The 21,455-nt window shown below is 41.7% G+C and overlaps 1 protein-coding gene across 1 annotated transcript in view; it reads right to left on the bottom strand.

The window, feature by feature from the left end:
• Positions 1-21,107, bottom strand: part of wnt9a (wingless-type MMTV integration site family, member 9A) — an 83,843-nt gene extending 62,736 nt beyond the window's left edge. Inside the window, exon 1 of the mRNA XM_069922136.1 lies at positions 20,983-21,107. Within this exon, the coding sequence (XP_069778237.1) occupies positions 20,983-21,068 (86 nt within the window). The 5' untranslated portion in view covers positions 21,069-21,107. The remainder of the gene's footprint in view (positions 1-20,982) is intronic.
• Between the last annotated feature and the right edge of the window lie 348 nt (positions 21,108-21,455).

Below are 21,455 nucleotides of genomic sequence, written 5' to 3'. Positions count from 1 at the left end.
ACTGTTGAAAATCTAATCTCCTGGCCGAGTATGGAAACTCTACACACTCCCTTGGTTCTCAAGCTCATGCACAGAACTTTACTTACTGGAAGCTTACACCAGATATTCATAGAACAGAGGAAGTAGGACTTCATGTCGTTTGCAGGGGGTCCATCATTTTTCTATTTCAAATTTAAGTCATTGCAGATCGGCTTCATTGCTGAAGGTTCAACTAATTAGAAAGTAATCTACCTGGGATTTAAATAGGGTCCTCCTTATTAATGCTGTTGTTTGTTTCCCTCAATCAATTTATCCACAAGGACAACTTTGCATCTGTTTAAATGAACACAGTGTCGCTTGTTGGTGTGACAGCTCTAAATTAAAATTGTATGAAATAGACATGTTTCACTGATTAAAACATCTCATTTGTTACATTTGTGCCTCCCATAAAACTGCAGATTAAATATCTCTGTTAAAACCTACATTTCTGCAATTTTTCCCCAAAATATGTATTTAATTTAATGCTGCATGACCTTTGAGTTCCATTTATTATTTCAAGAACACTCCCCAAAACATTAATGATGACCTCTGGGGAAAATGATATATCATAAACACATCAAATTAGTTTAGTTTTGTCTACCCTGTCCCAATAGTGTGCCTTAACCCCTATAAACTCTGAGTCCATTCTGCCAAACATTTTCATGACTATTTCCATTTCCTCCATGACACCATCTTACAGAGCAAGATTGCAAAAGATATAAAGCGAAAGAAAATCAAAAGTGGGAACAGGTAGTAAGATAGTAAGAAATTGGAGTAAGGAAGAAACATTTGACAGAAAACATTGGTTCAAGAGAGATAAGTTGGTCATAAAGTATAGAGAACTTGAAGAGACCCAAGAGGGACAAACTGAAGGATGGAAAAGAATTTGGGGTAAAAAAAACAAGGAAGATGTAGTGATATGCTGAAATAAATAGAGAAAGAGAGAGAGATGCAGGGTGAGAGAGAAAAAGAGTGAGAGAGAGAGAGGGAGCATGAGAGCGAGCGAAAGCGAGCGAGGGAGATGCAGAGAGAGAGGGCGGCGCAGAGAGAGAGAGGGCGGAGAGAGGGCAGCGCAGAGAGAGAGGGGGCGGCGCAGAGAGGGAGGGGGAGGCGCAGAGAGGGAGGGGGAGGTGCAGAGAGGGAGGGGGAGGCGCAGAGAGGGAGGGGGAGGCGCAGAGAGGGAGGGGGAGGCGCAGAGAGGGAGGGGGAGGCGCAGAGAGAGAGAGGGAGGCGCAGAGAGAGAGAGGGAGGTGCAGAGAGAGAGGGGGAGGCGCAGAGAGAGAGGGGGAGGCGCAGAGAGAGAGGGGAGGCGCAGAGAGGGAGGGGGAGGCGCAGAGAGAGGGGGGAGGCGCAGAGAGAGGGGGGAGGCGCAGAGAGAGGGGGAGGCGCAGAGAGAGAGAGAGGGAGGCGCAGAGAGAGAGGGGGAGGCGCAGAGAGAGAGGGGGAGGCGCAGAGAGAGAGAGTGGGAGGCGCAGAGAGAGAGAGAGGGGGAGGCGCAGAGAGAGAGGGGGAGGCGCAGAGAGAGAGGGGGAGGCGCAGAGAGAGAGGGGGAGGCGCAGAGAGAGAGGGGGAGGCGCAGAGAGAGAGGGGGAGGCGCAGAGAGAGAGGGGGAGGCGCAGAGAGAGAGGGGGAGGCGCAGAGAGAGAGGGGGAGGCGCAGAGAGAGAGGGGGAGGCGCAGAGAGAGAGGGGGAGGCGCAGAGAGAGAGGGGGAGGCGCAGAGAGAGAGGGGGAGGCGCAGAGCGAGAGGGGGAGGCGCAGAGCGAGAGGGGGAGGCGCAGAGCGAGAGGGGGAGGCGCAGAGCGAGAGGGGGAGGCGCAGAGCGAGAGGGGGAGGCGCAGAGCGAGAGGGGGAGGCGCAGAGCGAGAGGGGGAGGCGCAGAGCGAGAGGGGGAGGCGCAGAGAGAGAGGGGGAGGCGCAGAGCGAGAGGGGGAGGCGCAGAGCGAGAGGGGGAGGCGCAGAGCGAGAGAGGGAGGCGCAGAGCGAGAGGGGGAGGCGCAGAGCGAGAGAGGGAGGCGCAGAGCGAGAGAGGGAGGCGCAGAGCGAGAGAGGGAGGCGCAGAGCGAGAGAGGGAGGCGCAGAGCGAGAGAGGGAGGCGCAGAGCGAGAGTGGGAGGCGCAGAGCGAGGAGGGAGGCGCAGAGTGAGAGAGGGAGGCGCAGAGTGAGAGAGGGAGGCGCAGTGTGAGAGAGGGAGAGAGAGAGAGAGAGAGAGGTGCAGAGAGAGAGAGCGAGAGAGAGAGGTGCAGAGAGAGAGAGAGAGAGTGAGGGAGACAGAGGTGCAAAGAGAGAGACATAGAGATAGACAGATTACTTCATCCTTTTGTCGCTTATAAATTTGAACCCAGGTCAAGGAGAGGAATGAACACTATGCTAAAGCTCGTTGATTTTCCATCCCATCAGCTTAGGCTGGATTTGGATGGAGAACAAGGAGGTGAAAGTGCAACATTCTAACCTACACTGCCTTCCAGTCCCCATCAGAGAGAGGAGTCCCAGAGATACTCTAACCTAGCCCATTTCCCTTCAGAATAAGCCTTGATGACATCATTACCTGATGACATTATTGGCTCAGTGAAAGGCAATAGACTATTTTTGACAGCTCCCCTCATTGCAGGTTGGCACTGGCCCATCTCATTTTATTTTTATAAGGAAGCATTATAGCTACAGCTGCTTCGAAGAAGCATTTTTCCAGTCCCTGGTTTTACTTAACTATTGATGCTCTCCTGATGAAGAAATTATCCCACACAAGGCATGATCTAGAATGCTCCATAGCATCATACACCTAATAAAGCCACATTCAGACATTTTACCCAGTCAAGGCCCTAGAACCCATCAAATCTGGATTATAAATATTTTAAAAGTCTGTATGATCACTGTTCAAGATGTTAGACAGACTTCATCTGGAGTGCTTGTAGAGTCATGGCCACCTGATGTAGAGCAGGATTACTTATGTAATTGAAGGAAGCAAACCTTGTGGAAAAAAGATTTACGTAATCAAATTGATTTTTTTTTAATTATAATGAAGCAAGCTGTCAAAATTGATCCAAGTAAATTGTTCATGTGGTAAAGTTTTCAAACCCCTTGGGGACATGAACTAAAAATAAGGAAGTGAGCAGTAAGAAATAATGTTGGGCAAGAAATAGGCAAATTGAGCTGTGGCTTATTTTAATGGAGCAAAGAATACATTAGATGTCAGGGGCTATTAACAGAGATTCTGGAGAGATAAAAAAGAGCAAGAGTCAGGAATACAGAGAAAAGATAATGAGATGAAGATGACCAGAATTTGGATGGAATCAGGGAGCAAGGCACACAAAGACCAAGATGAACAGAAGTTGACTGAGACACAGGGAGAGGGAGTGAGACAGGGTATGGGCAGTGAGAGAGGGAAAATAAAAACACAGACCCAAAGAGGAAGGGTAGATCAAGGGGTCAATCAGATTATGGCTAACATCTGAAGTGTAAAAGACACGGTACAAATCCTTCTGCAGGCTCAATACGCCATAATGTCATTTATGACACAGGGACCAAAGTCATAGTATGAGTATTAATGATAAAAGAGTAGCCTTAATTTTCTCATTATTGTATTATCTTTCCAAAAAGGAACTGGAGTAGGGATCATGATATAAATAATGACACTTTCCCTGACAGGACCACACATGCGCGCACACTCAGGCATCAGGGTCAGAATCTTGTTCACTGAAAGACGAAAGGCAGGCCAGGCAGACAAGCAGGGATGCTGTGCTTTGGATAGTTAAAATGCCACAGAATTTGGTTCAGTCCTGACCCCCCAGTGCTGATTGTGTGGAGGTTGGATTCTCCATTCTTGTTGTTGCTTATCTTGCCCTTTAATAGTTAAGCGAGCAGAGCCAGTGCCTCACAGAGCTAGCAACTGAGTGCAATTTGGACCTCAGGAGCCATCTGCATGGTGTTCGCACATTCTCACAGATAATGTTACTTTGCTCTAGGTACTCTGATTTCCTCCCATACCTCAAATATAGGCACATTTGTAGGCCAACTGGCCAAAGTAAATTACCGGCAGAGAGTAGCTGAGTAATAAAACCTGGTGGAGAACATTGGAACAATGTAGGATTGGTGTAAATAGGTGGCCACAGACTCAGTGGGCCAACGAGCTGTTTCTGTGTTGTATGGTGCTCCATAACTGTGTAGGTTTCCTCTGGGTGTTTTTGCAACCCCCCCCCCTCCCCCCCATAACTCAAAGATATGTGGTTGCAGAGGTTCTGTATAGGAAGGGGAGCATCTGGGGAAATTGATGGTTATGCAGGAACCACAAGTGAAGATGGGACTGGTCTGTGGATTTGAAGAACCAAAAAATGCCCTCTAATGTCACAAAGAAAGAAACTGAATGGAATTTCAAATTTCTCTGTGGCTGCAAGTTTCTGTCCAACATTCCATTTTCCTTCCACGTATCAGCGATTTGCAAAAAGCTTTATTGGCTGCAAGTTACCATTTGGTGAGGGCATGTGGCAGAGTCAGAGAGACGTTGGCAGGCATACGCGAGAAAATGTGTTGCAGGGCTGCAAGGGAACAGGCAAAGAGGGAGTATGAATGATGGAATCGATCGGCTTAACCAATCAGTGAAAAGATTTCCTTCTGGATTGCAATAATTAAATAAACAAAATCAGGAGAAATAGATTGAGAATTACTAACACAGAGAGATTGGCCACAATGGAGAGTCACACAGGGAGAAAGAGTAGGAGAAAACCACGGAGTGAGATTGGAAATGTAACCAACTATACTATACCTCTTTCATCAGGGAGGGATAATTTTAAAAAAATCAGTGGGACGAGATTTCAAATGACTCGGACTGTTTTATTGAAACTTTACAGAATGGAAAGCCCCAAAGAAAATTGGACAAAGTCAAAGGTCGCAAAGTCATCTTTCACATCCTGGACAAGCACATGAAATTTCAAAGCCACGAGCAGGACAGCACCCTCTAGTGCTCACCCTGGGCACTGCAGCAAAATTTGCAAGGCAAAAATAAATAAAGTTTGCCTGTTATCAGTCATCACCTCCTCTGTTAATAATATTGATAATGCTTTGTATACACACAATAGCTTATGTTTGAATGCAATAATTATTAATATAATCAAGTATAAAAAATGTTCTAAAATGACTTTGCAGACCAATTGAGATACCATCCCAAACTTGCTCTTTGTGAATCCTGTAGAATCCCAATTCAGATTCATCCCAAAGGCCTCAGGCCTTCCTCATCCTTACACGTTCTGAGGCATAACAGTGGGCTGTCATCCTATACCACATTGTGAGCCTGTTATAAAACAGTGAGTATTGGGGTTGATTTCCCTAAACCAGGTTTGAACGTTGACTTTGGAAACAATAGACATTAAATTCACTATTATTATGCCAATCCATTATATTACTAATCCAGTTACACAACTATACTTGACTGTCCTTGATCTTCCCCATCTGCCCCACACAAAACAAAAAAATAATTCTGCAGCGATGGACTGCAGAGGAGAGAACTCTCGTTACAAGTGGGCAAATGTACATTGGAAAATACTCGAGCAGAACACAACTGAAGTGAGAGTGCCCGTACCAGTTGAACCCAAATGCATAGTGTGAATGGGGCCAGGCACACAGCACAAGATAAAGGCAAGCTCCTCTGCTGCAGTCAAAACAGAAGGACATCCCAAAGTACTTTAAGTCTCACACAGTGTTAAAAAAGTGCAGCAATAAGACTGCACTGACAAAGCTTCCACAAGATTCTACCAGTTTTTTTGAAATAAGTTAATTGAGAGATTAAGGAAGGATAGGGAGAATATTTTTGCTCTTTTCAGAATTTTCTGTCCATTTGGGAGAGAGTGTACAATGTGCCTGCTGAGTAATACCAATTGTGATAATTCAGCTCTCTCTCAGTTCTGCACTGATAGGTCATCCTTTATTTAACAAAAAAATGGACTGGACCGTGAATTTCCATCCTTCTGATTTACAAATGACAATGCCAATGTCAAATGAATGACTCATATCTTGAAAGGCATGTTATCAGATTAACAAGTTACTCAATATATTAATAGAGGAATAACTCAAACAGGTAATATAGGTCTTTCTGCCCACAATTCTACTCTCTAATACTACATGTTGACAAGTATTCCAGTTAAAGGCAAAAGCTTCTGGTCCTCTCAAACCCACTCCTTTCATAAATACCATCTGTGGTTCAATCCCATCTCCCTCCGGATGAAACACTAAATGGAGGTAACAGGATCCTCAGGAATGACTCTGCCCTGCAGATTGGGGAAACTTTCTGCCAGATGTTGACCAAAGTTGGTCTGAGTCAGTGCAGAGATGAGATTTCACTGTGGGCTTGTGTCATTCCCACTCTCGAGCTTCCCAATCCTATCGAAGGTTTGGGACTGGAGCTCGGATTGCGAATGGATTGAACAGGAGTCAATGAGGCTGCAGGCACTCAATGTCTCCATGGGGATACTTTTTTGCTTCTATTTCTCTTATTATTGGGGGCACCAAGCAGGGGTGCAGTGCTAATTTTTTAGTTGCTGGAGCTCATCCTTACAGCAACCTGGAGCTGCCTCCTGAGGTGCCCAGAGTTGCCCCCTGAGATACCCAGAGCCAAGCTCCGGTGACCTCCAACAGTACTGCACCCTTGGCGCCAAGCAATGTAAATGGTGACTGTTTGCTTGCCTTTATGACAGGCCAAAATTGAAGCATATTGTGTATATTTCATTTTTGGTATTATTGCATGACAATAAAAGGAACCTTGAGCAATTCATTAATTTCACTTTGGAATTGCGAAGACTAAATGAAAATTGAATGTGGTCTCTGCTCCACATGGTTTGGAACATCTGACATCCATGTGTCTTGGACATGCTAATTGCCATTAGATGAATTCTATTTCCTTTCCTGCTGTTTCCTGCAGCAATAAGCCAAGAGTACCAGTGTTTATGCCCACAATATAAAGAAATTCATCCTTAAATTTTAGCACTGAAAATATAATCAAACCAAACAAGTAAACCAGCATCAGTGGGGGGAAGAAAGAATGATTGAAAGTTTATCAGCGATAGGAAGCTCCACCTCTATCGTCTTTTCTAATTCTTCCACTGATGCTGTTTGACCTGCTGAGTTCCTCCAACAGTTATGTGTTTAGCTTCAGACTCCAGCATTGTAGTCTCCTGGGTGACTCCACTGAAAATATAAACTAGCCAGTGGCTGTTTTAGTAAAGAATCTAGATTTTAAGGCCAGGGGCATGCAAACTTGAAGATGCAGCTGTGAGACCTGAACAGCCATCAGCCCCCACCATGCGCTGTGCGATCTCCACTTGGGATACAATTTCCCTCAGTTTCAGAGAACCCATGGTTAGCCTGGTGACCCATCCCTCAGGCAAGGCACTTCCATAAATGTGGAATCTGCACTCAACCAATTGCCAGCGCCTTCATAATGTTAGAAATTAAACACATACAAGTATTGAAGATAAAGGAAAAGTACAATTTTATTTTTGGCATCCAGAAGTTACCACGGTTGATATAGCTAAGACAGAGAAAAGTACATTTTCCAAACAATCCCATGAACTAAAAACATTTTATATTCTTTTGTTAAATGCCCACTAAAAGTTCCAAGTTGTGTCATCTACCTGTAACATAATCACGAGGGTCCCAATCATAGACCAAAGAACTTTGAAGAGGGCAATGACCAAACAAGGTTGGGTCTGGGTATTAATCGATTGGAGTGGGGAAGGAATGGAGGCCCAAAGGTAAAAGATTGCCTTAATCCAGCACTGCATGGTGAAGGTATTGTCCCAGGAATGCCTAATAATATTAATGCTTGGATAACCTACCTAATTTCCCTGTAAAGCTCCAAAGGAAGCAAGACATTGGAAAGTCAGTCATCCCATGAGTCAGACATGCATAGTGAATCACCATAGGAAATCCAATATTGAATTTCCTTAGTGGTGCAATCTGGTCCAGTAGTGGTTGCAATCATGTTCAACTCAGGACAAAAAAAAACAATTTTCAGATACATTAGAAAAATAATTATGCATCCACATTTTTGGAGGTGCATGATTTACATTTATTTTATTTGAGATCTTAGCATCATTAGTGTCAGTTTTTATTGCCCTTGTCCAAGTTCCCTTGAAAGGAACGACTTACCAGTTATTTCTAAACTTTTAAGAGTCAACCACATTGTTGGATCTGGAGTCATATATGAACTAGGCCAGTCGAGATGGAAGATTTCTTCATCTGATGGTTTTTACAGCAACCTTGTGATTTTAAATTCCAGATTATTAACCTGAATTCAAATTGCACAGACCTCATTAGTAGGATTCGAACTCTTATCTCTGGCCTGATGGTCCAGGTCTCTGTTTTACTCGTCAAATAACTTAACTGCTGCACCACCACCATATCCAATATACAAAGTTTTGATCCTTTTGTTCTACAGTAGCAAAAATCTGGACCAATCACAATGTGGATTAGGTCCATATACTTCACTGTTCGTAGCCCCAATAATTTCCAGGCAGGCGCAATGTGAAGCAGTGAAGAAGTAGGTCTGCACTATCCCATCAACAGTACCCAGATAAGTGAAAGCTCTCAGTATTAATACATACTTTTTGCAGATCATATAAGCAACTGCGATTTCCCTTTGCCAACTGTTGCTGTCACCCTTGCAACAATAAAACTCCCTGGTGATCCCTTATTTGCAACATCACAGCTATTTTTATGACAGACTCATTTTGTAGTAAAGATGATTTTTCTGACATCAGCACCTTTGAACATCTGTAATTTATTATATGCAAATGTGAAAAGCAGGTTCTGAGAATTGTAACTAAAGTTAATCCAAAGGTAAATTGTAATTGTGACTGAGAACAATTTCCCACTTCTATGAGGAGCAATGGAAAAAAAACATGCTTTGAGAAGTCATCTCCTCACAATGTCATTTAGGAGAGCAAGCTCTCAGTTTTAGTTCTCAGAAAGAAGTACTGAAATTATTTACAATTCGTTCACATCTGTTTCAATAACTCACCTCTGGAGACTTCTTTTTATTGGATACCTTTGTTTGGTTGGATGGCAATGGGAATCACACTCACAGGTGCATCACACCTCATGGGTCCATTTGAGTTGCATAAGTTGATGTCAGGACCTAAAGGGAGGCAAACTATCCTCCTGGATGAGGGATCACACATAGGCTAACAGGCTATTTTCTTTTATAGAAATGAGAGTTCAATCAAAATTAAAAAGGTTGACAAGTATAAACAACATCTTTAAAGAGAATCTCAGTAATTTGGACCAGAGGCAGGATGACACCCCAACATATTGTTTTGGAAAGATATATGTAGAAGAAATTGCTTAGCGTATATGCTACTAGGTTTGGACACCCAGTTAATCATCCTTCTATTCAGCACACCTAAACTTTCAATCAAATTCTTTACCAGTCAATTTCACATGCTTGGCACCCTAATCTTGGCAGAGCTCTTTGACATTAAACAAATCAACAGCAAGAATCCAACTAAGAAATTTAATTAATAATGCAACTCACCTTCCCTGTTCTAACATCTCTACTGACTCTACCCAGCAGTTTATTCCCAATTTGTTCTCGATCTAAGCAGTTTTATCTGCAAGATGTTGAATGTTTTGAAGTACCAATTAGGAAGTCTAAACCCATCATTATTGTACTATTGACAAGGTATCGGATTCCATCATGCCTTAAGGAGCCAAGTGATTCATTAATGTCTTTCAGAAAAAGGGGAAGCGAGGAGGAAGAAAGGAAGGTGTGCCTTTTCTACTTGTAGACTAAATGCAAATTTGGTAACAGTTTATGGCTTGCAATACCTCAGAGGTGACCCAGAAAACGAGTCTGTTGCAAAGTTTCATGACTGATTACTTGTAGAAAACAGTTAGGCAAAAGCAGTATATGCGACTTCAAACTGCTCCAAAGCATGTTGCTACTTTTCTTGTTACTATAATTTGGGCTTCCTCCAAATTTAATATTCTGCATTCATTTGGCTTCCTCTGGAAGAATTTTCATGTTTTACATACCCTGGAGGGGTTTTTGTAAAATTAATTTTTGTAGTCCGCAGAATCTTTAGTAACTTCATAGCTCATTAACTCTAGGATGAGATGCATGTGGTTTACTTTCCTCTGGACATATTCCTATAACTACAATTCTTCTTTTCAAAAAAATTACATAGTATCAAGGAGGAGGGGTCTCAAAATCTCTTGTTCCCGGAATGGAGCTTCATTCATTGCAAGTGAAAATGGTAATACCATATGTGGTTTATATCAGAAATCTATATTCCATGCACACACATATTTCTGAGTTGAGCTCCAAATGAGTGCTGCTCCTCATCAGGAATGCATTGAGGAAAATTACTCTTCATTAGTAGTCAGGGAGCTGGACGTCTCCTTCAGATGTTGTGGATTAAAGATGCAGCCGAAGAAATTGACAAATTAAATTCAAGAAGTGTAGATTATTCTTGATACCAATTTAAACAACTTCTGTAGATGTCCTCAAATAATTTTGCCATGGAGTCAGACAGCCTTTCGCCCCAACTATCAACTTACTTGTCAATCAATCCTAGTCAGTTATTTTTTCATGGAATATCTAGGATTGTCAAAGTGAAGACCAAGTTCATTATAATTTTATAATGATGCCTTTACTTCAGTTCTTTTCAGTTTTAGTTGCCCAAGTCTCACAAGTTAAATTACACTCATCACCTTAATTGAGAATTAACCATCAGTCTTTCTGAGAGGCTATGAGAATCATTGCAATGAGAATAAATACATTTTTGCCAGTGTGGTATAGGAGAATTCAATGCAGTTAAGATACATTTATTCTGTAAACCTGAGCTGGCCATACCCGATGTTAACATTGAGTGGAAAAAAACATGGGAAAATATATACAAATTACTTTCTGGAAATAGAGTGATATTGGAGCTACAACATTTTAGCATTAATTTTATAATTAATGCTCGTTCAACATTCAGGTCATTGCTGGGAGTAATAGAATGAAGACCCATCATTATATCCAATTATTCTGAACTAGTAATTCCTACTTTAATATTTCCACAGTCACCGAGTCATGGAGTCATAATGCCTGGAAACAGGCTCTTTGACCCATCGAGTCCACAGTAACAACTGAGCACCAATGTACATTAATCCTTTTTCTTAACTCCATGAAAACTCCCCTCTACTCCCTAATAAATTCTACCACACACCTATATCCAAAGGGTCAATTTACTCGTAGCCAATTTGCCTTCCAATCTGCATGCCATCGAGATGTAGGAGAAAACTGGAGCACCCAGATTAAATCCATGCCGTCACAAAGAGTTTGTGGAAACTCCTGAGGGTCAGAGATATGATTGAACCTGGCCCACTGTATTGTCAGCCAACAGCTCTGTTAGCTGCATTACTCAGTCACTCCTCCGTAACTCAATAAAGACAGATATACTTGATGTAAAAATCTACACTGTCATGTCTTGGTTTGCAACTTAACAGCAGAGGTGACAACACAAGTGAACATTTCCTTCACTGAAAAGACACTTGGTCAAAATCATAGGCTTCAAGTCTCATTCTCCAGACGAACACAAAATCTAAACACAAATTTATCTCCTCTCACACTGCCAACCCTCCTAGGAAGTGGGTAAGCTTACCAGGAATGTTGCACTCAGGAGCCTTTCCCACAGCACCATGATTTAACTGGTTGATCGGCAACCAGGCATTTTAACAGAGGTCCCGGCTTCAGCAATGACAATACGAGAGCAGGTTGCTCTTTCACACTGCCAGAAGGTAATTCGTCAGCTAACTCGGCTGGGCTCTGACACTTGCCCCCACCAAATATCAGAGCCCAGTTGAATTTAACTCGCCCTGCCAGGTTGGGATGTTTCACACCGGGCGATTGCCAGAAAATTACCTGGTTCAACCCATATGTAATTAGCAGTGTTAAAGACAGCAGGCATCATGATGGTCTACAATCATAGGAATCTTCATAGTTTTCTGCACCCGAGGCTTGGAATGTTCTATCATTGAGAACATTAAAAGCAGAAATCTTATACTTCATAGATATGAAAGCAGTTATTATTATAGGATAGACAAAGAAATCCTTTTTAATCTTGGTTTTCCAAACCTTGGAACATCCCAAAACACCTTCTAGCCAAAGTGTTCTTTGGGATATAGCCACAATTAGAATACAAGAAACACAGAAGCTAGTTTGCCCGCAAGCATGGACAAGTTGGACTGGGGCTGATTTCCGTGCTTTAAGTCTCTATTTCTCAAAGGAACAATACAACAGTGACTTTATTTCCTATCTCATTGATGCTGATCGGGGATACCTCCTTTCTTCTCTGAATGTGAGGTGTAGAATCTTCTTGGAGAGCTAATAACTTCTCCGCTTAACGTTCCACCAAGATGGAGGCACTCTTGATGTCTGTCCGTACTGCGGAGCAATACCCATGGATTTTGTTCTCGGATTTCTTTAGCAGTACTTTCTGACAAAATTATGAATACTACAAGTGGGCATTGGACAAACCAGAGTTAGAAGGTCAGTGATGATCAAACAGAACGGTGAAATAGAATAGTGAAGTCCCCAAGGGCAAAAAAGAATTTTCTTGCAATTTTTATGTCATCACCATGGTTTGAGGGGAGGAGTGTGTGCAGAGTGGTAATTAGCTGCTATATTTCACTGTGTTACAATAATTGCAAAATATTGACAAAGTTATTTATTACAAATTGATTTGTGGCATTTTAATGAACCTGGACTAGCACAATACAGATTTGGCTACCTTTTGCTTCAAGTTCCTGCTTACCAAACCAACAGAAAGACTGCCAAGAAACCGGTTCTTTAAGTCACGGAAAAAAGATTAAAACATTATTCTCTCTCCCCCACTCCAGTCTTTATCCACATGCATCCAATTTGCTGTTACTGAAACCAGCAGCCAAAACCAGCAAGGCCTGGGTTCGAGAGTCAAGTCAGAAACACATTGGAATGATCTGCACTGCGTTGAAGGAACTAACATCAATCCCAGGCAGACCAGGCTCCCAGCCAGAAACTCCCTGGCAAGGACTCCTAGTGGAGAACAGGATCGAGCCAACAGCACGCTAACAGGTGATTTCTGAGCCCCAGCACTGCCTACTATCTAAGCAGATACTTCAGAGATTGAATACAGGTGTTCAAAACATAATTTTCTTCCTTCGTACTCGCAATTCCTCTCTGACACCATGGTTGAAAATTTCAGGTTAATCTTACATGACTGCAAAAAATCTCTCTTAATTAATGGAGCAACTGAGTTTTTTTAAATGTTGGTACTGCCATAGGAGAAAAGTAATTTAAAAAATTAAAAATTCTACGATGTACAGTTGAACAGGAAAGTCTGCAAGTGCCATAAGTAAACATGCTGAAGAAACTCAGTGGCATCCATGGGAAGTTTACAGTTACCAACCTTTCATTCATCAGGTAACCCCCAGCACATTTATATTATGTACAAATCAACTGTATCATTGAATATCTTGCTTTTGGTGCTGTTGGTCAAGGTGGGCATTCATGCTCAAAACATCAGGAAAACTCACCGATCTCTTTCAGACATTTGCTGAACTGGCAAGCTCTACCTTGATTTAAAGTAATTCCTAAAGAATATAACATTTAGCAATGCAGAAATCCATCAATAATACACTAGAGGTTTGGACAGGGTTGTGCTCAACACTAGAACTGGATTTTGTATACGTAATTTCTGTTTGAGATATTGGGTACCACCACAGAGTCAGCATCACTACACCTCAGGGAGAAAAAAAATACCCTAGTTTCCCCAATTACCATGTGCAAAATGCCACTGTAAATTAAATAGGGAACTGGCTGAGGCTTTTTGAATGTTTGATTTAGTTGACATATCTCACTCTGGTGGACTGGGAAAATCTAAGGTCAAGCCCAAATCAAGGCATTCAGCACATAATCCAGGTCAATTATTCAACACATCTGTTGGACAGCAACCTTACTGGAAAAGATAGAATGACATTATTCATAATGTTGCTTTGGGCAAAACCGACCAACAATTCATTCCCTTAAATATCTTCCAGCAATAAAAGGGGGATAGAACAGATCTCAAGAAGGGTCATAGACCTGAAACATTTCCCAGATGCTGCCTGACGTGATGAATAATCCATCATGTTCTGCTTTTATTTCAGATGTCCAGCATTTGTAGTTTTATTTTCACTTTCATCTGCAGAAGACAAGTGCATGTGCATTGCCTGAAGGTTCCCACTGGGGGTGGGGGTGGGGTGGGGTGGGGTGCATGCACCACAGTCGAGAGGTGACAAAGAAGAAGAGAAATGGATGTAGCAAATAAATACATCTATCCATCCATAACATGTTGCTCTTCCCCATGAACCTTAGTGACTGTTCTATTACCATGTCATGGGTCTTTCTGAGTGAATGAGTTTGATTGAAGACATATTTTGGCAGCTGGTATTAACCAGATTACAAACGGCCATTTTTCTCATGAGCAAAACCTTCAGTGCAAGGTAACAATTGGCAGTATCCATACAGTTAGTATCCCAGGCCTGTGTGTGCAGGTACATGGGGTTGATGTTGTTTCAAGCTTCTTGTTAGTATTACTATAACAATTATAGTTTTCAGTATCAATTTTATGTAGATTTCTGAAATTCTTGGATACAACATGATTCCTGAGCCATTCCCCAAGCACAATTTTAAGATTCTCTTCGGTGAGATCAGAAGGAAGTGAGTAAACAAAGGAGTAGAATGGGAGGGTGCATGAAAGGAGAGTGTAGATTGATACACAACATTAACAGAAGGGAAATGAAATGGAGGGTCTGCGGAGTGGAGAGAAACTGAAGGACAGAGAGGTTCAGGATTGGGGAACACAAGGGTGTGTGTGTGTGTGTGTGTGTGTGTGTGTGTGTGTGTGTGTGTGTGTGTGTGTGTGTGTGTGTGTGTGTGTGTGTGTGTGTGTGTGTGTGTGTGTGTGTGTGTGTGTGTGTGTGTGTGTGTGTGTTTAAATTACTCTGTATGCATTGGCTTGCCCATGTCTCACTGTGCTTGTTATGGAGTGTGCAGATATGTCTAAGTCCATGTGCATGTTTCACATTATGTAGGTAAAACACAGGATTCTCTTGACACTGTGGTTAAGTGAGAAAAAAAACACAAATGTTGGAGAAACTCAGCAGGTCAAACGGTGCCTTTATGTAGCAAAGGGTAAAGATGTGTCGTCCTGTCCATCTTCAACTTTGTGAACATTACTATTTGCTTTAGCACGTCTATGTTCAAGTTCCTCTGAGTTAATCACGCTTTCTTGAAGAAATCCTCCAGACATACAAGGAATACTTGAGACTTCTCTCCCTATGACTGACCACCCTATCGCATCCCCATCGCATCATCGATCCTCCACAGCAATTGCTGACTAGATTCTGATGATGGTGATGCTCTACCCGAGCTGCTGCAATGGGAATGCCGCCGCTGGAGACCCGTGAAGAGTAGGAAGCGACAACACAGCGTTTCTCCGCAGGGTTTCACTGCCCAATCTAACTAATGATGGCTCTGTATAAGATTTGAAGGGTCTAGTAAAGGAGCCGACAATAGTTTATTTTAAAATCCCTCAATTGTGGAGTTTGGGACTAAGATGGCAGCAGCCTCGAGGGGGTTGCAGACTCCAAGAAACAAAGGACTGGCACAGGGCACCGGAAAATGGGGAGACCACCACCCATTTGTGAAAGAGAAGCAGGGGAGAAGACCCTACGAGATCAAACAAACAAATGAGAGTCTTGGGGTATGAAGAACACACAGGAAAAACTGACATTTTGTTAGAGTGTCCTACTAGTGAATCCAGTTGAATTATGAGTGTTTTCAATAAATGAATTCTATTTTTGATTAAATCCAATGAGAAAAGAACCACTGGAAGGCTGGACAATTGAAAGAAGCATAGAGAAGGTGTTTGGTATTTTATAGCAATGTCCTGATTATCTCAATCTTAAATGAAGATTTCTAAAAAGTAAAACAGGACAATTGCAAGAACTCCTCCCAAAAACATACAAGTTTACTGAGACCCAAATACAAGAGAAAAGGATAAACTCAGACCCCAACTGTTAAACCAACAGTCTTGTGTGGAAGTCAATGGTTAACTAGGAATCTTCCAGCTTACACTGCTATAGCTGATGTCACAGTACATTGCAATAAGATTCAGTGAAAGAAATTAATGGTGCATTTATAAAGTGCATTCCTTGATAGGACATTCCCATGCACCTGGTAAACACTTTTTTATTTATTTAAATATTTTATTTAATATAAAACCACAGCAAACATATCACAATATTTCAAACTTAATCCAAATACATGTAGTGTTTCATAAAAAAGAAAATAAAGAAATTCAAAAGAAAGAAAAACCTCCTATAAATCCCCCCCAACCCCCTACAAAGTAAAATAAGAAAAACAAAAAGATGGACAAGAAAACCACAACAGAAGATCTCACTTTCTGATATATTTAAACATACAAATATTCATAGAGACCTATAAGAGAAAGGGAATGTTTGGTATTAAAATTTAAATTAATCTCAACAGCTTGTAAATATGGGCTCCATATCTCTTAAATTATAAGTAATTTTCTCAAGTGGAATACAAGTCCAAACTTCTGTGAGCCATCTGTCCATTCCCAGATCAGTATCTGACTTCCAGGTTATAGCAATACATTTTATAGCTATTGCCAATGCAATTTGAACAAATTTTACTTGATACACATTTAGTTTAATTTAGATTTAACCCCTCTAGCATCTACTTTTAGTAAAATGAAGGAAAAGTTTAAGATAATGGAAAATACAAATTTTTGTTATTATCAAATTAAGAGGATTTTTTTGTGATATTTTTGGTCAAGATTTAGTATTACCAGCAGAGACAGAAGTAGAATTATTATTAAGTACTAGGGATGTAAAGAAATTCATTTCAAAGTTGTATAAATTATAAAAGAAGGCTCGGAAAGAAGGAGTTCATAAAATCAAGACATAAATGGGGGGTAGATTTAAATAAGCAAATAGATGGATTCAGATATGTAGAGAGAGTATGAAAAGTACAATAAATGTGAGATATTGGTTAGTTCAATGTAACTTTATTCATCAGTTATACTTAACACCATAAAAGTTACATAATATTAATTATATTTAGTCAGATTTTAATTTTAGATGTGAACAAGAAGTTGGTACTTTTTTGCATTCAACTTGGCAGTGTTCTACAATTAAACTTTTCTGGCTTGAAATAGGAAACTTATTAGAATGAATGACTAGAGTAAGATTCAAACAGGATCAAATGTTATTTTTACTGGGAGATACTAAGAGGGATTAAACTTAAATTAAAACTGATACACACTTCTTAAAGTTTATCTCTCTTTGTGGGAAATGTGGCAGACAATTTATACACTGCACAGCCGCTCAAAAATAAGGGTTTGGAACTTGAAAGCCTGGTCAAGATAATGATTGGGAGACATTTTGTTCTCCTTTGGAAGAGTCTCCAGGGCCATTTCACATTCATTTTGAGCACAGACAATGCTTTGGTATATCATTTCATGTAAAGGACAGTATTTCCACCAGTACAGAGCTAAATCAACTTAGAGACCCAAGTGTCCATCAGGGTGCAGTCTGGTTTTGGAACTCAAATTCCCGAGAATACAGAAGGCTCCAGTAGATGACAAATGGAGCCAGGCCCATCACAGGCTCTGACATCATCTCCACTGAGAAATCTAAATGAACATTGGTTCAAGAAGGCAACCAACATCACAAAGGACTCCTGCCACCTTGGCCACAATTTCTTCTCACTGCTACATTTGGGCAGAAGGTACAGAAGCTGAAAGACCTGGATCTCCAAATTCAAGAAGAATTTTTTTCCAACATTTACTATGCTCTTAAACCTACCCTTGCTACACTACTCAAGGAAGGCTCCAATAAAAGTCAATTTTTTTTGCACAAAAATAACTGAATATTTCTTATCTAGATTTTGGATTTATTGTCTATATTAATTCAAATAAATATACCATTATAGCTTTTTGCACAAAGTACCTGTTCAATAGTAGCAAGTAAAACTTTGGTGCATTGTATAATGCATATGACAATAAAGTCATCATCATTAACACTGAGTGGAAGCAACCGCTTTCTGATGCAGAGATGAGAAGGACTTTGAAAATGAAAAATCCCAAAGCAAAATCCATAAGAAAGCAAAGGAATTTTCCTGTTTAACTGGCCAATGTTCCCACCATCATCATAAAACAGATTTCATTCATTTACACTTTCTTGTTTATAGGGCGTTATGTCTAAATTGGCTGCATGCTTTCACTATAAAAACTGGGAATCAAAGTTACTTCATTGGTTGTAAAGTATTTAGACTGTCCCAAGGTTCTGAAGATAGCAAGTTATATGTATGTAAGATACAAATTATCAAACTGCGTACAGCTCGAAAGTTTGGAGCTTGCATGCTACAAATATATTGCTACTTCTGCAGAACACAGAAGGCCAGCAAAGACTGAGAAGCAAGGACTTCCACCTACTTAAAAAGAGGGTTTGGGTAATGGAAAGAGTGAGGGAGAAAGCCGAGCGAGCGAGAGAGCGAGCGAGCGAGCGAGAGAGCGAGCGAGAGAGAGAGAGCGAGAGAGAGAGAGCGAGAGAGAGAGAGCGAGAGAGAGAGAGCGAGAGAGAGAGAGCGAGAGAGAGAGAGCAAGAGAGAGAGAGCGAGAGAGAGAGAGCGAGAGAGAGAGAGCGAGAGAGAGAGAGCGAGAGCGAGAAAAAAGGATAAGAAAGATTGTTTAAAAGATGTGAAATCCAATCAAATGAAGTCTTGCTATAACTGGTGTAAAAATTCACCAAATGGAGGCGAGATCAAGGGTGGGGTCTATTGAGCACAGCAAAATCTTCATTTCATGTTCTGAACTAGTCTTCAGGGTTTGGCTCACTTGGAATCCAGACAGAGTCAACTATGGGGGAAACAGCAGGTTCAACCTACGTCAAAGCAAACAGACCTGTAGGATTCTGAGATGAATGAACAATAGTCATTAATGACCTTAGCAAAGATTCAGTTGGCAAGATTTATTTGTTTCATAACCAGAGGAGCAAATGTTGAAGATCTACAAGGAAGTCCCTGCAATTGATCAAAAGCCTCAAAGAAGAACAACTGAAAGACTGGTCCTCTGGTTACTGAAACAGAAAGACTCTCATTCCCACTTCCAGAGAAACTGTTGGAGCATTTATAGTGTTTCCCTGAGTAACAAAATAACTCGAATAAGAACTTCCACTAAGTCTACAGTGGCATCAAAACTTGGCTGATGATGACAGTTGGTGGCATTGGTTCAGGCAAGTATTGACATGAATTTGATAACGCCTTCCTGCTTCTGACCCTTCAACCAGGGTGATGTAGGAAATAATATACTTCAAGTAGTGTTTATCAAAAGTCGTTACTTTTAGAAAAGTGCCTGTCCCTAACTTCTGCCCTCGAAAGTACTGCCATTGCAGTAGATAGACATTATAATAGTCATTCGGCTCTTTTTCCCAAAGTACCAAACGGTGGGAGATTGTCATAAATGGGAGATTGTGGTTTTCGGCAGGTGCGCCTTGCATTCGACGCAAACCTTTTTTTTAAATATATCGTTGAGAACATTTGCTTTTGCTTTTCCAATTAAAAGCAATATGCTCATTTGTTTGACCTCGATATTGCAGACACAGCCAAATCATTTTATTTTACACCCAGTTCAGGCAAGCAGCGCGGCAGGATTAAATTTGTTCCTGGGGCAGGAGGAAATCAGACTTGCCCTATTTTATGTATTCATCGCGCAGATAACTGTACCAAAACGAATGGAAACACGATAGACCCTTTGGGTCATCACAAGGTCAATCATTAACTTTGAACAAACTCCGACCGTTTATTTCCATTTAGTTACTTTTGGATGTCACGTCTTCGGTCCACGCAGTAATTGCTCTAATTTGATTACCCTAATAATTTCCTATCTGTCCGAAATACTGAGGATATTATAGACTTCAGTTTTAAAGTAGTTCCCTTCGCATCCCATAGACGTACAACGCTCACTCTAAATCCAGATAAAGCAGAAAGCTGATGGAATATCGCAGAGGATTCCCAATCTTTTTCCCCCCTCCCTTTTTAAGAAATAAGATTCCAAAGTTTACTTTTGTCAACCAGCATGTGCTGGCTTGTGTTATTATAGCTGGTAACTGTAAAACTGCTTCCAAAATGCAAAGAGATTTGGTGGTCGCACTAAAAGGGAAGAGAGAGGAAAAAAAATACAGCAGAACTTGAAGCTGCAAAAAGATAAGTTCCAGACCAGGAGTCTAAGCCGAAGTTTGATGTAAACCGCGATCGACTATTTCATTTAAACACACTGTGCAGCCCGCCCAAAGCTTGGTTTACCCTTCTCATGTTTGGTACATTGAACAGATGTTTGAATCTTAGTTGCAAGGGCAAAAAAAAAAGTTAATCCATAGATCGTGATGTCTATTTTCAGGAATACGTGTGCAGCCCCCCAGCACAGCCCTGTCCTCGAATCTAGAGCGAGTCATTGAGCGATGACACGCGACATCGCGCAGTAATTCTTGGGAGAGACAAACAGTGTGGAAAAAAGAGACCGTGACGGGTTCAGGTCAAGCACGACAGACATTCTCACCTTCATTCTGGGCAACAAGTGTTCAACTCCCAATGTGCAAGCGTTCTGTACAAGAGGGATTAAAGACATATCAAAACATCTGAATAACACAGCAACCTGCAGTTGGACGTTCTGTGGAGATCCTGTTTTAATTTCCCAAACTGCGAACAGAGAGAGGCGCACCCAAACCATTTAAAACAAACTCGCTTTACACATTTCTTTTAGTCTGTTATAAGAAAGCAAAAGAAATCTGTCAAAGGGAACCGTCCTGGGAAAGTTGAAAACAGCTCTGGAAGTTTGGAAAAGTTTCGAAGATTTGTAAAATTACGTTTTTTAAAAGTTTTCAGGACGTACCCAAAATAGGCAGTGGTGTTGCCGATGGTCAGGAGGACTATAACAGCGAAGAGTTGCCATCCCAGAGAGCAGTGTCCATCCAGCATTTTGCTGTACCGGCTCGAAAGCTGACCATCTCGTTTCGTATTGAGGTTAGTTTCTGGTGAGTTTCGTGATCGCGCCGCCTTCTTATAGCGCAGACGGACTGATCGCCCAGATGCTAGCGCAGGCGCGCTGGCCGATCCGCCTCCCCGCTCAGCCAGCGAGCACCACAACAAGCTGGGGCAGGGTGGAGCTGGGATCAGAGCAAAAAAAAAGAAAACGGGTGGTGGAGGAGGGAGAGGGATGGGATGGGGCGGGGGGAGGGGGGGGTGAGTATCGTGCATAGTGCCTGACAGCTAGGGAGAGGAAGCCAGGGAGACGGAGAAAGAGAGACCGAGGAGGGACAGAAAGGAAGACAGAGAGAAAGAGAGTGGGACAGAAAGAGATAAAGA

The sequence above is a fragment of the Narcine bancroftii genome, chromosome 2 (genome assembly GCF_036971445.1).
Source record: "Narcine bancroftii isolate sNarBan1 chromosome 2, sNarBan1.hap1, whole genome shotgun sequence".
Classification (NCBI taxonomy): Eukaryota; Metazoa; Chordata; class Chondrichthyes; order Torpediniformes; family Narcinidae; genus Narcine; species Narcine bancroftii.
This window is presented reverse-complemented; position numbering and strand designations above follow the sequence as displayed.